The sequence below is a fragment of the Mustela nivalis genome, assembly GCF_964662115.1.
Source record: "Mustela nivalis genome assembly, chromosome: 1".
NCBI lineage: Eukaryota > Metazoa > Chordata > Mammalia > Carnivora > Mustelidae > Mustela > Mustela nivalis.
In genome coordinates, this window is record NC_139020.1 from 130,769,336 (window position 1) to 130,785,163 (window position 15,828).

General features: G+C 47.8%; 1 protein-coding gene across 2 annotated transcripts in view; it reads right to left on the reverse strand.

The window, feature by feature from the left end:
- RFTN1 (raftlin, lipid raft linker 1) overlaps positions 1-15,828 on the reverse strand; it is a 195,758-nt gene that overhangs the window by 40,442 nt on the left and 139,488 nt on the right. For both annotated transcript variants that reach the window (XM_082685095.1, XM_082685096.1), the window contains exon 6: positions 9,010-9,213. In XM_082685095.1, coding sequence (XP_082541221.1) covers positions 9,010-9,213 — 204 coding nt within the window. The remainder of the gene's footprint in view (positions 1-9,009; positions 9,214-15,828) is intronic.

The window sequence follows — 15,828 nt, forward strand, 5'->3', positions numbered from 1 at the left end:
TCTGCCCCTTCCGTTCATGCACTCTCTCTCAAATAAGTAAATTTTTAAAAAATCTAAAAAATAATCTAAACACTCAACAATCCAAATATTCAACCACAGAAAAGTAGTTAAGTAAGTTAGGAGACTTCCATATGATTAAATACCATGTGGTCACAAAAAAATCATGGGAATTTAATGATTCTGAAAAATTCCTCAGAGACAAGTTATAAAGAAAAGAAAAAAAGAGAAAGAAACAGAATACAAGATTACAGTATGAGCTGTATGTGAATTTTGTTAAAAGGGGTCAAACAAACTTTAAAGAAATACATTAAATCTAGTAGTAGGTATGAATGGTGGAACTAAGTACAATTTGCATTTTCTACAAGGTTAATGCAAGAGTTAACACAAGCATAATACAAGATACAGATGAAAAATAATTTTCTTTTTCTCTCCTCTACGTGGTTCTGGAAGGCAGAATTAGAATCAAAAAGTTTTAGGAACTATGGGGAGAAAATTTTAGTACAATATAAATAGAACCTTCCTTACAGTATTCTAAAAAATAGAAGAGAAAACCTCAGAAGAGCGAGCACTGTGTTCACTGGAAACATTCAAGCTTATACTGAAAATCTTCCTAGCTACTGCTTCATTCATTCCAATGCCTACCGAGTGTCAATTTCATGCAAGATACTCCTGTCCTCACTGAGGATCCTGCAGGCAGCAAGACAAATGAAGTCTCTGCCTCATGGAGCTTACTTTGCAATGGGGGAGGGAGATAGTAACATAATGTCACAGGTGATAAATGCTATAAAAATATAAAGTGGGCTAAGGGGAAGGCAGAGGCAGTGGTTGGCTATTTTTGGAAGAGGTGGTCAGGGCAGGTCTCCCTATTTTGAGTAGAGATATGAACTTAATTAAGCAAGGAAGCCTTATGGATCTTCAGGGTTTGAGAGTTCTAGCTAGAGGACAGAGCTGGAGTAGAAATGCACAGTGAATGAGGGACAGCCAAGGACCGCAAGAACAATGGAACCATGAGAGAAGGAAGTCAAGAGTAAGATGACTGGTGGGGAGACCAGACAACGAGGGGCTTAGTCATGTGATTTGTCTGGCCAATAGGATATTAGCAGGTATGATGTCATCGGGGTTTGGCAAACACTTGAGTGGTTGAGTTTCACCTCTTCTGTCTCTGCCACCACTTGGAAAGGGCATGCCCCAGCTGGCCCATTGGTTCCAAGGACTTGAAGATGCATGAAACAGAGCTCCCCCAGGCGAGCTCAGCTTAGATCATCTCTCCCACAGACCTGACAGTGAGCCCCGCTGAGGTCAGCAGAACTACCTCATGTTATTGCTCAGGCCAACCCACAAATACGACAGAATAAATCATTACTATTCTAAGTCAAGGACTCTGGAGTGGTTTGTTGCACAACATTATTATGGCAATAGCTGACTGATGGGTGTCCTTCTGTTTGCTGTTCTGTTTGGCTTGGTGGTATTCTTGATTATTCCAGAATGATAGAGAGGCCTGACCAGCTCAACAAACCATGGATGTGAGAGTAATTCTTGGAGCCCAGCAGCCTTACCCAGATACTGTTCTAACCTGACAAGATAATACTCCATTTCAAGTAAGATCAATGTAACTTAATCAGCTTACAACAACCACGTGCCAGTTCCCTATTTGTTTTCCTAAACTGAGAGACTGTTATCAAAGAGCTTTAGCGAAAGTGCTAAGCTCTGCTAAAAAGTTTTCCCCAGGTGTTTGCTCGAGGCCCTCCTAACAGACATTCTACAGAGATAACCAGGGAAGAACAGGGCTGCTCTTCAGTTGAACTACATTACAAATATTTGGGGCTTTAGGACAAGAGGGACCATCATCAAACTCACCTTTAAGATCCAGTAGGAGCTCCTGCCACAGTAGGAACGCCCTATAGAACTACTTTGAATAGAGCTTTCCCAAGTCCTGACCTGGGGGTTCTTGAGACTAGAACTGGGGATTCTTGAGACTAGAATAGACTCAATGATCCCCTCAGGATTATACCAACACAGCACAAACTCCCACAAGGCTTCTACCAAAAGATGCTCTCTCCAATTTCCAAAGTCTTTACATACAAACCTCCTCAATGGAAAACGTGTAAGCCCTTAAAATTTGCCTACTATGTGCTTGATGATCTGACAGAAGCATGGTGATGCGTGTTTAGCCTACCAACAGCCTCGTTATGGCAGAGCTGGGGTCCAGAAGGGGGAAGGAGTCACTGCCACTCAGCCAGACATCCTTCCCCAGCCCTGGCCTGGCTTCCGCTCCCGCCTCCCGGCTCACAAGCCTGGAAGGACGACTGTGTGGCCAGTGGGGAGAAGTATGGCCAGACGTGGACTGTGAAGTAGGAATGAACCGGGTCCTTATTTAGCCGTCTCATCCTCTGTCTGCTCTCCCGCCTCTCAGTCCGCCGCTCTGCTATTCTGAATCCAGAGTGCTGATTCACTTGCTTAACTCTGGTGCAAGTTCAGAATGGCTGTCAAAATTTGATCATCTGTAACAGCAAAAAAGTCAGTGAAGCACAGAGACCAAACAGCTGGGCTTTTAAAGAGCCCCTGTTTTGACACCCTCGTCCGCTCCCCAACCTCTCATTGCCTTTACTGGCTCAGCCTTGCTATAATGTGCACCAAGCTGGGTATGAAGAGGTCTAGCTTAGAGTGAAGGCTCCCAACATAAAAGGTTAAATCACCCTACATCTATGGAAAACACTCCATTATCACTGCATTTTTTATTAAAGATGCTTCCCTACTGTGCACAGAGAGCTATTTGCCCCGGTATCGTATAAATATTTGATGCTGGTCTTTTGGCAAAAGGCCACCTTAACATTCCAAGCTTATGATTTACAAGAAGGATGTGGGAAAAGGAGATGAGTCCTATTATTCTAAGAGGTGAATTCTGGGGGGCCACCGCTCTCCCCCTGCAGCCTCTGGGACCTAGCAAGCTAAACTTCAGGCTTACCCTCGTGGTGTTCCCCAGAGTTCAGTTAGAAAACGTGCACATGGTGACAACTGTTATGTAGTCTGGTTTTGCAGGATGAAATGAAAAGTCACCATTCTCCTATTAATAAGCTAGACTGGACTACTGGGTAGCCAGCCTAACAGATTTCCTAGGGTCCCTGAGAGCCCCCATTCTACGTCAGAGGCTGCCAGCAATGAAACGTGCCAACGGCATAACCGTAACTGTGCCTGCTGTCACATGGACCTGTAACCCTCACTGTAAATGTAATCGCTGGTCATGCAACCCCAGGTCATGGTACCATGCTGCTCACCAACAACCATACCATGCCTAACTGGCTGACATTATGAAAAGAGTGAGCAGGCCTACTGCCTTCCATTTCCTGAGCCCTCATGGCTGCTCTTGGCTTGCCTTTGATCCTGCATTCCAACTTTTAAGTGGTGAGTGCTCTAGAGGATGAATCCCCCCTCTTTAGTTATAGCAAGGTGAGCCAGCAAGTGCAGAACAATTTAACCAACCAGACGGGGAAGGAACACTCTGATTCAGTGCTTGCTGGTCCTGAGATGTAAGATCAGGCACGGCTGACTCCTCAAATTTTTTCCCCCAATCTGCAAAGCTACTCATTCCCTCTTAGTGGGTGAGTGGACAGAGGTCACAGGAGTTCATTCATGTGTTCATGTTCAAATGAAATATAAGGGCCAGACTAGCTCTAAACTGTGGTTGATTTGGTTCCGAAACCTACACCCTTTCAAACACGAACAGAGATGCGTTGAACTACCGAGCTGAGCTACCACGCTGTGCCAGGCGCTGGGGCTCCAGCTGGGCGTGGCATCCCCAGCCCTGGTCCCTAGTCTTGCAGAGTTACCTGACTACTACACCCTACTCCAGCCGTGGTGTTTTGGGTGGCATCTTAGTGGGGTCACAGGGAGATTGGCCTTAGGGCTTCCGTTTGGGGTTAAAACTGTACAGATGCCATGCCTTCCTCTAAGGGGCAAAAAATAAAAATAAAAATATACTTGGAAGTGGATCAGGTATGTGTATACCAACACAAGGGATAACATACAACAGTGAGGAGAAAAATGATCTGCAATTACATGTAAAAATGTGGATGAGTGTCACAAATGCAATGAGTCAAAGAAGCCAAAACAAGGAGGGCATTCATTCACGTGTTCCATTCATATAAAGTTTACAACTCATCTCTGGCATTTCAAGGTGTGACTATGGTTATTCTTGGGGGATAGGGACTATAAGGGTGCTTTTAGGGGGCGGGTATATTCTATGTCTTAATCTGGTGCTGGTTACGTGGATATGCTCACCTTGTGGAAATTACTGGGTTCTATCTTTATAGTGTGCATAGTTTTCTGTATGTGTGTGATACAGGAATAAAAAGTTCATTTGAAGATGCGCTATGGGTACAAGGGAAAATGCATGTAAGGTATATGGGAGCTCCACCCCCCACATTAGTAAGTGCTCCTCTAAAACACAAGCCATGCCTGTAATCGGAAGGCCAAACATTCCCGGAGATGGCGGCGTTCCAAGGAAGTGGCTGCTGGAAGCACCTGGAACTGCCTCATCTTTCCTTTCCGTTCTGCCTACACCTAGTTCTTTAGGCCCCCGGGCTCCTGTGATGCGCACCCTAACACCAGCTTCTCCTCTCATCTCCATTGGCATTATCAAACATCACCCAGAAGCTTTTATCGATCACCTTCTGTATACGGTGTGTGGTGCCCCGACACTGGGGTGCTGAGGAGGATGGGATGCAGAACCCACCCGAGGGCTTGTAAGTACGTCTGTATAAAACATGTATCTCGGTGTGTATTTTCTTTGAAACAGGTACTTTTTTACATGTGTATTTTGCAAATATAAAGTAATGTAGGTTATGCTAGGCATCAAGAAAGATGCCAAAAGACCAAATGCCATTTGGATTTAGATGTGGCTGGGGCATCAGGGACGGTCTCAGGGAAGAAAATCTTTCAAAAGGACAGCAATGGAGAGACATCTAGGTATACTGTGTCTCCCGGTAAGGTGCAGCGGGTAAAACTCAGCGTCATCTGGAATGTGCTGCTGTCACAGCGCTTAATTTAGGAAGGCCTTAGAACTAAACTCCAGGGGCGCCTGGGTGGCTCAGTGGGTTAAGCCGCTGCCTTCGGCTCAGGTCATGATCTCAGGGTCCTGGGATCGAGTCCCACATCGGGCTCTCTGCTCAGCAAGGGGCCTGCTTCCCTTCCTCTCTCTCTGTGATCTCTTCCCTTCCTCTCTCTGTCAAATAAATAAATAAACTCTTTAAAAAAAAAAAAAAAAGAACTAAACTCCAGTTTGCCAGATATAGAAGGTAAAGAATTAGGTGGATGACATCACAAGGCAGCAACCTGACACATAATGCAGGACATTCTGCAGGGTGAGAGGCTGGCTTTATTTTAAGCAGTGAGGGTCATCAAGAAAGGACTCTTCTATATCAAAGAGAAGTGAGGCCATGGTCACCGTACGCAGCGCATGCTAGTGGACTGGATTCTGGTTTGAATCACCTGCTACAAAGGACATGTTGGAAACAACTGAAAACATCTGAATGTTGGGTGGATAAGGATGACTGCCAGAGATATAAGGACTGAGGGGGAGGGGCAGGAGAGGGTGAGGGCGGCCGGTGATCACAGCAGGGGACTCTGTCGGCCTGGAGGCCCTTGGCAAAAAAGCAGGCTCCTGGGTGGGTCTTCAAATGGTGGGCGCCCAGCTCCACCTTGACCTTCCCCTTGGGGACACCCACTCGATTCCTCATCAACAGTAGAAGGATTCCCCTCCCCACCTCTCCCACCCTCTGGAAGCAGAGATTCGGGCCTTTGTCTGACAGGGCGGTGTTTCTGTGTGCCTGTCCGCCTGGCTGTCTGACCCACCCCTACACTCATTCACACTGGGGGCTGGGACCCCACCCAGGTCCTGCTGCTACCCTAAAGGCGACTGGAGCTCTCCTCCCTTCCCAAGGGCCACCCAAGCCCTCCCTGGGAGGCTAGACCTCTTGCCAACATGGTCACCTCTTTTATCCTCTCCTCATGTCTTTTTTCCTTCCTTCACCCTACTTTCTTCATACTACTTCCTTGCCACTTACTAAACTTTGCAATGCCTTAACCACTCTGTGCCTTAGTTTCCATAGCTGTGTCATAGGGATAACAATAGTTTCTGCTTCCCTGAGTTATGGGGATTAAATGAGTTCCTATGTTTGAACTGCTTAGATGAGGACCAGCACAGAGTAATTGCTAGGTGTCCATTAGCATCATTATGTTTCCCCTTTGTCTGTGTTTTGGCTTACCAGGCCCCAAGGGCATAGTCTACCCAGCCCAAGATACCTGGTCCTTCTAAGGCTTCGTAACTGATCCCAGGAAAGGAGTCCTAGACTCAGCAAAGGTCCAAATTTAAGGACTGTTCAAGTTTTTCCATGTCCTAAGGGGTAAAGGCTTAAAAACAGAAGCTAGAGTCCTAACTGAATAATTCAGGCTAAGACATCACCGTGTTTATGGGACAAAGTTCTCATGAGTTTTATGACTCTGTGGAAAATATTTCAGAGTACAAATATCCATTTAAGAATCAAGACTGGTGTTTTTCCAGATGGCAAACAGCTTAAAGATGTGCTTCCAACTCTGCCAGGTTTACTGTAAGGACACTAATTACCTTATTAGAAATGGGTTCCTTTTTAGAATTATGACCCACTTGTCTTTTTTTTTTTAAATTCTGGGAAAAGAGCATATGTGTATTTTATCCCTGGCCCACGGAAACCTTGGCCTCTTCCAGAGCAGAAACACCCTAACCCACTGAGCATGGCTCCTAAGTCACATCCCCCTCCCATCAGAAACATACAGGGTGAAATTACATTTGAATTTTGAGTGGGTTTAAATAAATATTATTCTGAGAATTTTGCAGCCATTCTCCGAGACCAAGCCGGGCAGCTGCTGGGGAGCTGTAGACAGGCCACAGGCTTGGGGCTCAACTTCCAGCTGCACTTGCCAGGGGAAATTTCATGTTCTGTCTTCCAGGCAGAACAGCTGGATTTCACGCGGCTAAAGCCAAGGGAGGATATAACAGCATTTCAAACTCCCAAGTCAAATCTGAAGAAAAAAACTCCTATGAATTATCTGTGTTTCTGGACTTGAGGTCAGAGAACAGGGAAGGAGAAGGGAGTAGGGAGCCGTCTTGGTTGCCAAAGCCATAATGGCCCAAAAGATGATAAACGGCATCGTGAACTTTCGAGCTGTCCTCAGCTTGCCCCAGACATGCTGGGCAGCAGGACCAGAGAAAATTTCCCTTTTGACACCCGAGTTCTCCAAAGCGGGACTGTCTGTGTAGCTGCTGTCTTCAGTGAGTCACTGAACATCTTTAAGATGTTAGTACAACGAACCATCAGTTTCCCAGGGAAAAATGTAGAAGAACCAATGGCCTCAGAGAGCCTCTACAGGCCTGAGGGGAGATAAAAGGAGTCACTGGCACCACCCAAGATGGGTGATGGGGTGTCCCTGCAGGAGGCCAAAGGGCTCCTCCCTGACCTCCCTTAAGGCCAGTTAATCAGGGCTGTAAACATCTGCCCCAAGTAGAGGCCAGTGGTGTTTTATGGTGCATCTCAAAACAGACTGTGATATTCTCTGGCTTCCAGGACCTTCACAAGCACCCAGGGAAGGCCTTCACCTACAGAGGAATGCTACCAACCTTGCCACCAGAGGACCACTTTGGCTTTTCATTAGTTGCCTTAATGAAATGTATACTCTAGAATCGCACTCATACGCAACTAGCCGCTAAGCACATAAAGTAACTTACCCTGCATTCATGTGCTTTGAAGTGGTCAATAGCCACATGTAGTTGTGGCTACCATATGGGACAGCACAGATATGGAACGTTCCCATCATCACAGAAAATTCTGCTGGATCATGATACTTGACAGGTATTCTTAATGAGCCTGCCACGTTTCTTATATCATTTATCCATTCCACAAATGGTTCTTGCCCCTTATACTTACAATGCTTGCTGCTATTGTATTAATATGTTAACATGAGATATTGACATGTAGATAAGAATAAGGGACTCACATCCAAAATTAAAACCTGTCGGTGCTGTACGATGTTGCAAGGCTTCCGATGATTTAAAGCGTGTACCTTCAGAATTAAGACTAATGTCTCTTTCACAGATGTTTGCTGGCATTTCAAGAATTGCAAATAAGGTAGACTCCAAACCTCTGTTACTGACTCTGCTAATTCTTGGAGAGAAAACTGCTCTACAACCAAGACACGGTGCTATCAATGCCCCCTGCCAGCTTTTGCTGGGATCAACACATTTGGTGTTAGGCTTCACTTAGGAATCCTGCTGATGGGCAGCCCTCAGGATCCTTACCTGCTAGGATGTTGGCCCCACTCCCCAAAGGGCCTCCCAGCTCTGATGCACCCTAGTGACTCAACTTGCTGTTGTATTCACCCTAAACTCCTTCTTTGCCTGACACCCTTCCCCACTGTGGGCACACATTCTCTGCTTTAGAAGAGCGGCCATCAATCAAAGCACTCCATGCAGCCTCCCCCAGAAAGAGATCATTACTGAAGAGGGGGTACCGGGTGCCATTAGACAAAGAGATAGTGTGTTTTTCTACAGAGTTTACAGAAACAAAGCAGTTTGATTCACTTCTCAGGGGTTAATCCTGGGTGCTGCTACTGCTACTTCCAAGGCAATAGTGTTCACAAACAATTTGCACTTGAGCAGGGGGTGCTTGAGGCATGACCCCAGGGGGCAATTAACAAATGCAAAATCATCTTTTTAAAAACCTTTAAAAGCAACGTGGATTGAGGCCACCACGAAAAACAAAGAATCACTTCCATTTCTCTGTCATTTCAGAAGATACCTGGCCGATTCCTAGGGAGGTTCGGGGAGCACGGGGGGGTGGATTTTGTGTGAATTAGAAATCAAATGCAGCAAATTTATCAGCTGCGGGGCTATCTGAATGGGGCAGGCACTGAAGACGGGCTAGGAGGAAAAGAGAAGCAGAGTTGGTGAGGGCCGCCCAAGGTTTGTAACTTCCATACCATTGACCATGCCAAGGTAGAAGACGGCATTCACCAGCATGCCTCCTTTCCGGAAGTGGTCACTCATGTGCTCCAACCAGTTGGCATCCAAACCGCTCACCGTCTGGCCGTTCTTAGAGACCCGGAGAGGAATGCTGACAGGATAGTATTGGCGGCACTTCTGATGGCTCTTCGGTTTGTTGAAAAGGGCGAGGATCTCCATTTCTGTTGGGATTTGTAAAGCAGGTGGGAGAGAAGAGGTCAAACAGTGATAAAAACCTGCCTCCTTGGGTCTAGTAAGGAATCTCTTAGGAGCCTGGAGAAACGTTCTCAAAGGTAAACTCTCTGTTAGGTTGCACCTTTGCCAAATAATAAAACCTGATTCCAACTGTACGTTAGGGAGCCTTGAAAATGACATGTACGTCAAAGACTGAGCTTCCGGTGGGTACGTGGGTTTTGAATCTGACATAGGAGGATGAACAACTGTTATCTGGGATCAGTTTGTACAGTCAGGTGTTTGTGAAGACATTGGGGACATTTCAAGAAACGCATACATAGGTGTTTTGGGGGAAAACAAGTGGATGTATTTGGGTGAGAGTTGGTCCTTTAAAAAAAGGTGAAGAGACAGAGGCACATAAGACTAAAAATACTGCTCTAATTCCAGGAACCTTGTACACCCCTGAACTCACTATTTATAAACTGCAGCGGTGTTTCCTGGGGCCGAAACCATAATATTTAATCAAGTACATAAAAAACACACCATTGATATGTAAAAATAAATATGTTCCCGTAAATGGGGGTTCTTGCCTGGAGTGGTAGGTAGATGGCCCTGGGAGTGGGGCTCTGAGCTTTTCCTTCATTTATAGCTCAGTTCTTCAAAAATCAATACTCACTACCAGCCGGCAGCTGTCCCACACCGGCCGTACGTGCTGCTGGCCACGAGCGAGCAGTATCAGCCTCGAGGAATACCTGGAATTTCAATCTAAGTCTTGAAGGTCTATTTTTGTGTTATTCATGTAGTCAAGCAATCAGAGTTTACCCAGCCTAAAATGCTTTGCTCACACAGTCTAGTCAGTAGTATGCTTTGGTTTCCAAAAATATCTACTGGAATAATAAGAAAATCCCCACCCTTCTTTCAAAGAAACATTTTAAAAGTCGTAAACAATGGCTGACATGAGCGAAAAGGACAAAGCACACTCATGCTCCCTGCAGGAGAGACCTGGCCTCGACCCACCTTCTGGGATGCGGTCTCCCGCCATATTTCAGTATCTCACTATTCTGTAGTATCCAAACACTTAGCTGCATTATTATTCTTTTAAGCACAATCGCTTTCCTTTATTTAAGTAAATGAATTTAAAAGGGAACGTCTGCTTCATGACCATCAGGGAAGCAACTACCGGTCGCTATATACAGAAGGAATGATGAGGCACATTAACACCAAATATGTCCATTCACACAACAGCTAAAATTATCCCAATAGGTATTGTGTTCCGGGCAAAGGAAGTCTTTTACAGCTCCATCTGAGCAAACATCAGCCAAGATCCCTCGGGAACAATGCCAGGCCATGACCCTTTGTCACCAGCAAAGGTTAAGCTAACTGGGGGACCATTTCAGGGTCTCCATTGTATAGAACCAATTAGGAAAGAGAGGTGCCCATCTTTAAAAGTGGCCACCTGGATTTTAAGCAACCGAATCTGGCCTATTTATGATCCCCACTCCCAATTACATTTCGCAGTCCACTTGCCTGACTCAGGAAGCCACCTCTAGCCAGTAAATGTTTTCACACAAGAAATTAGGCCTTGGTGTACGGAGGTGGTAATCACTGGACTATATTCATGACTTTGAAATACACACTTGAGGAATGGAGTCATGCAAAGCAATGGTGGGGAAATCAAGCAACAGATTGGCGCTAAGCGGGACAGGATGTGAACTAAAGAATCAGGCCTTCTCCACTGCTTAGGTGCTAGGGGTTCAAATAAAAGCCATAGCTACTAAAGACAAGAGGATAAGCAATGCTTTAGTGAGTCCCTGACTTTATTCGGATTTCTTCCAAAGCAAACCCTGTATGTTTTGAGTGCCAGTAGTTTATTTGGGACACGATCCCAGGAAACAGAGTGAGGGAGGAGGGGTAGGAAATAGGGAAGAGAGGAAAGCCAGTGAAGGGTGCCTTAATGAGCGGGTTACTGCTGTAGCAAATGGGGCTCAATTAACAGGGCCCCCTGAGACCCTGTACAGAACACACCTCAGATTGCCTTCCCAAGGGGCAAGGAAGTCTGGGCATTTATCCTCAGGAACTGAAGGCCACTCCTGAGGTACGAATTCCCTGGGTGTGTCTGGCCTGCAGGGGCACATTCTCGTTCTAGAGAACGCTTGCAGGCAGAGGCTAGGACAGCCGTCCTCAGGTGACCCCAGCGTGGGCCAGAGCACCAATCACCACAGTCTGCTCTGGTCAAGCACAAACATATAGAGATTAAAAAGAAAAAGAAACCACAGCCCCTACAGGGGAGAGGCGAGTGGAGAATCTGACCGCGGCCAAAGTCCAAAAACACATGACAACACTTCATCACCCACAAGGATTCCCCACTCAGACGGCAAGACAGAAACACAACTTTCCCAAATGCGTAATGAAACAGAAAAAGGGGAAGACCAAAAGGGGAAGTGGAGGCTGCTGGACGGGAAGGGAAGGCAGAGCCTGCCAGACAAGGTAGACAGCACGAGGCTGCCCGTGTCCCAGCTCTCCCATCGGGATCCTCCCCAGGGAAGAGGGCCGAAGCCAGAGACAGAAATAAATTTGTCCGGAAGGGAAGGAAATGCTGCTGGACTCAGGAGCCTCCAAAGCATGAGCAGCGATGAAATATTGGGAGAAATCTGATTTCAGATGTGTAACCCTTCAGTTAACTCCCCTCTCCCGCTGGATCCTTGGCCACAATCCTCTCACTACTCACATGGAAACTGGTCAACACAACTGTCCCCAAATAATGCCCTTGGGTGTTTTAATATTCTGATTCTCCGGCACACATCATCACATGGGCAGGCACCGAGGGTTCCAAAAAGAAGTCCCAAGTTTGTTTAAATTTTCTCAGCTGCTAGGTGACTCTGCCATGACCCCAGCTGGAAGATTTTTCAAGACATGGGACAGAAAGTCCCAAAGGAGGGGGGAAAGCATTGTTTCTGAGAACGTTCTGAGAACAGCTAAAGAATTGGTCTGGCAGAGTGTCCGAGGAGCATCAGGACTGTCTTGACTTGGATTTTTATTTGTCTTCTTGTCTTTCTCTTTCTCCCTCACACAAGGGGGGCTTGCCTCGTGCTATTTAGATCCCCCATGTGCAGAAAAGTCCCTGTAATAATGATAGGGGATACATACACATTTGCCGGATTGACTTGAACCTGACAAGTGCAACAAGCTAGGGAAAGAGGAGGGGCATGGGACCTCCTGGGCGCTTCCAGCCTGACAGCCAGGCCTGCCACTGTCTTGCTAAGCTCCTCAGGAGCAGGAAGGAAAGAAGGAAGATGCCAGTTCTGAAGCCCACGCCAGGCAGTGGGGATTTAGGCACGGGGTGGAAGTCTGCAGTCTGTCTGCAAGTGAGGCCCCAGAGACCCTGTGATTGGCAGGGAGCAGGCAAGCTGGTTGGGTCCTGGTGTTCTAAGAGACCTCCAGGCTGGAGGGAAGAGAGAGTCCAGTGCCTGTTTAAAGCACGGGGCTCCAAGGGTTAGAGTGGGTGGAGGAGGAAGCTGGCGAGTTGCCTGGGTGGGAAGAAACATGTGGGAGTCAGACTTGACCTGGTAGCTGGACTAAGAGGGGGCTAAGGTCTGCTGAGGTCACAGGCAGGGAGGCGGGGGTGCTCAGACGGAAGGTTTGCACTGGAAAGCAGGGCTGTGGGCTCTGTGGTGGGACAAGAGGGCAGAAGGGCCTGGAGCTCATCTAGATTCCTGATCTAAGAGAAACTGCTTCAGACTTCTGTCAGGCGTGGGTAGGATAAGCAGGGCCCCTCTGGGCCTGGGTGCGGCCCATTTGTGTGGACAAAGCAGTGGAACCGCAGCATACACAGCATTCCACGGGAAGCCCCTGGCAAGGGCAGCGGTAGCCACGGGCACTTTGACCTCCACCATCTGATGCAACTCTCCCAGCCTACACGAGGGACAGCAAGGGTTCTGTGCCCAGAAACCTTGAGTGGACCCCCCCGACATCACAAGCTGGAAAGTGGCAAAGCCAAGAGTCTCTCCAACCCCAGACCTTGGGCTGTTTCCAAATCTAACAAGAGGCTAATTTCATCAGTACACAGAAAGCAGGAGCCGCTGAGCACGGGTCGGAGCTCACTAGCTATTTGTTAATGGACTGAGTGAAAGGCCAAGAAGATGGTGGCAGGTGGCAGATCTGGGAGGAGGCAGAACCACAGGCTAGAACCATCCTGGGGGCACAAGGAGGGGAGGGGAGGGCACTGGCTCAGTGTGGGATGGGGGCTGGCTACACAACAGAAAGGCCAGACTCAGTGGGACACCACCTCTCCCTCCCCACACAGTGAGCTGGTTGCACAGGGAGGCCTACTGAATAAAAACTCCTCAGCCGAGAAATACAGTTGAGGTCACTGGCTGAGGTTTCTGGCTGGCATTTCTAAGCATTTTAAGTGGCTAGGCATAGGATAGGAAGGAGAGCACTTGGAAGATGCTCGATTATTATCTCAGGGATGGTGAGAACAATCTGAATTTGTGTGGACCTTCCTGGCCTCCTTGTTTCTCTGACTGAAGATGATGCAACAGAGATGCTGAGCGAAGGACAGACAGGAATGCTGCCAGCCAGGAGAGAAGTGACAGGTAGACATGTGGGGATGCCTTCCTAACCTTTCCCTGCACTGGCCTTCCCCACCTGGACTGATGTTTACAGATGAAGAAAGCATGCTCCCTATCAACAGAAATGCATCACAAGGGGCCATTCGTGCTCCTCTGAGTACAGCTACAGGGGGTGCTGTGTGTTCACCATAAGGCGGGGGGCAAGAGTGGGAATGGCAGTGTCTAGGAGTGAGGCCCCGGGCTGTCCCTGCACCCGCTCGGGAGATCTCTGCGGGCATGAAAATTCTCCAGGACCAGGAAAGAAAAGTCAGTGATCAGGAAGAGAACCCCAAAATTGGTCTCCAGAGGGACCTGCGTGGACAAGTGGAGCAGAACCTCTGGACCAGAGCAGCCGTTCAAGAGCCCACGGGGACGGGGAGGGTGGCCTGCCGCATGTCTGGATGGTGAATTTGCTGGTGAGCCTTATGGGAGCCGTTGCAGCCTAGACCTGCTCCCCTAGGCCTCCTATAAAGGAAATAAATTAAACGAGGGGAAGGAGGGGGAAAGAGGGAGACTCCCTCTGGGTTTTTTTTAATTGTCTTGCTGTGATTGCCTATTTAAGCCCACCTGGCAGAAAGAGGAGTGAAAACACTTCACCCTCCTTAGGGGGCACTGAGAGAAAGGCAAGCTGAAAGCTGAGCAAGCAGCAAGGAGGGCAAGCTGGGGGGACGCGGGCCACAGGGTGAGGGTGGAAGGAAATGGTAAGACTTCTCAGGAAAGAGACTGACAAGAGAGGCTGGGGTCAGGTGAAGGCCATGACCAATGCTGACAGGGCCTCTGCATGTCCCGCCTTTGGGGAGGCTGGGTGCTCAAGCTAAGAGATAAAATTTCACTATGTGACGGCATAGATGGTGACTCTCCTTATCTACAAGATGGGCTTCATAATAGAGTCCACCATCATAAAGCTATTGTGAGGCGCCATCAAAATGGCTCATCGGAAGAACTTAGACTGGTTCAGCCAGAGCTGCCACCATCATGACTGTCGTCTGCCCATCCCCCACGAGGCCATGGATGTGTACCAGTAACACCTGTATGTTCGTGAACTGATGAAGCAAGTCCAAGGGCTCATTCATGCCACACAACAAGGAATAAAGGATAGCAACAAGCTGCCAAAATTTCAGAGACCTGTGGCCTCCTGAGTAGATAGATAAGGCCCACTCGTGTGTAGACAACAGACAGCCAGCTGGCCACTGAGTGAGATTGAAGTGTGTACTTCTTGGCCTCCAAGGCCCAAAATTCCATCCACTATTGGGCTGACCACCTCCAGACACGCATTAACCTATCATTCTTCAGCAGGATCTGGTCTGCTAGTAGAGAACAGAGTCTTGAAGAAACGAGACACAGGCCAAGACACCGCCTGTGTTGAAGGGCTCTGTGAGTTCAGCAACTGAGGAGAGTCTGCCTAAGGGAGGCAAACAGCCCCAGGGGAACATGTGGGAAATGGTCCTAGTACAATTCTTCCCAGTGAATTTTCCCTTGGGTCAACCACAAAGGGCAGGAAGTCCAGAAGCAGGCTCAGAGAAAGGTCGATTCTGGAGCAGGAAAGATCAGAAAAGTCCCAGTGAATTTTCCCTTGGGTCAACCACAGAGGGCAGGAAGTCCAGAAGCAGGCTCAGAGAAAGGTCGATTCTGGAGCAGGAAAGATCAGAAAAGTCCCGAGGGGTATTTCAGTATTGACGCCCTCCTTTCTCCAAGCCAGGGCTCCCTGCAGAGGCAGAGGTCCGTGGGCGGGGCTACTGAGCCTGCGTGCCAGTGGTAACAGTTCACACTTAAGAGTCAAACAGTGCCGAGTGCCTTAAATGTCTCCCTCACTTAACCTTTCAACAAGAAACTATTGTTCTGTCTCTATTCTCCAGGGTAAGAAACTGAGGCAAAGGAGGGTAACTTGCCCAAGACTGCCTAAGGAGAAGATGGCAAATGGAATGAATGTAAGCAGAGTCTAGACTCTCAAAGATCATTTATTATTTATTTGAGAGAGAGAGAGAGAGAGAGAGAGAGAACACGAGTACCAGC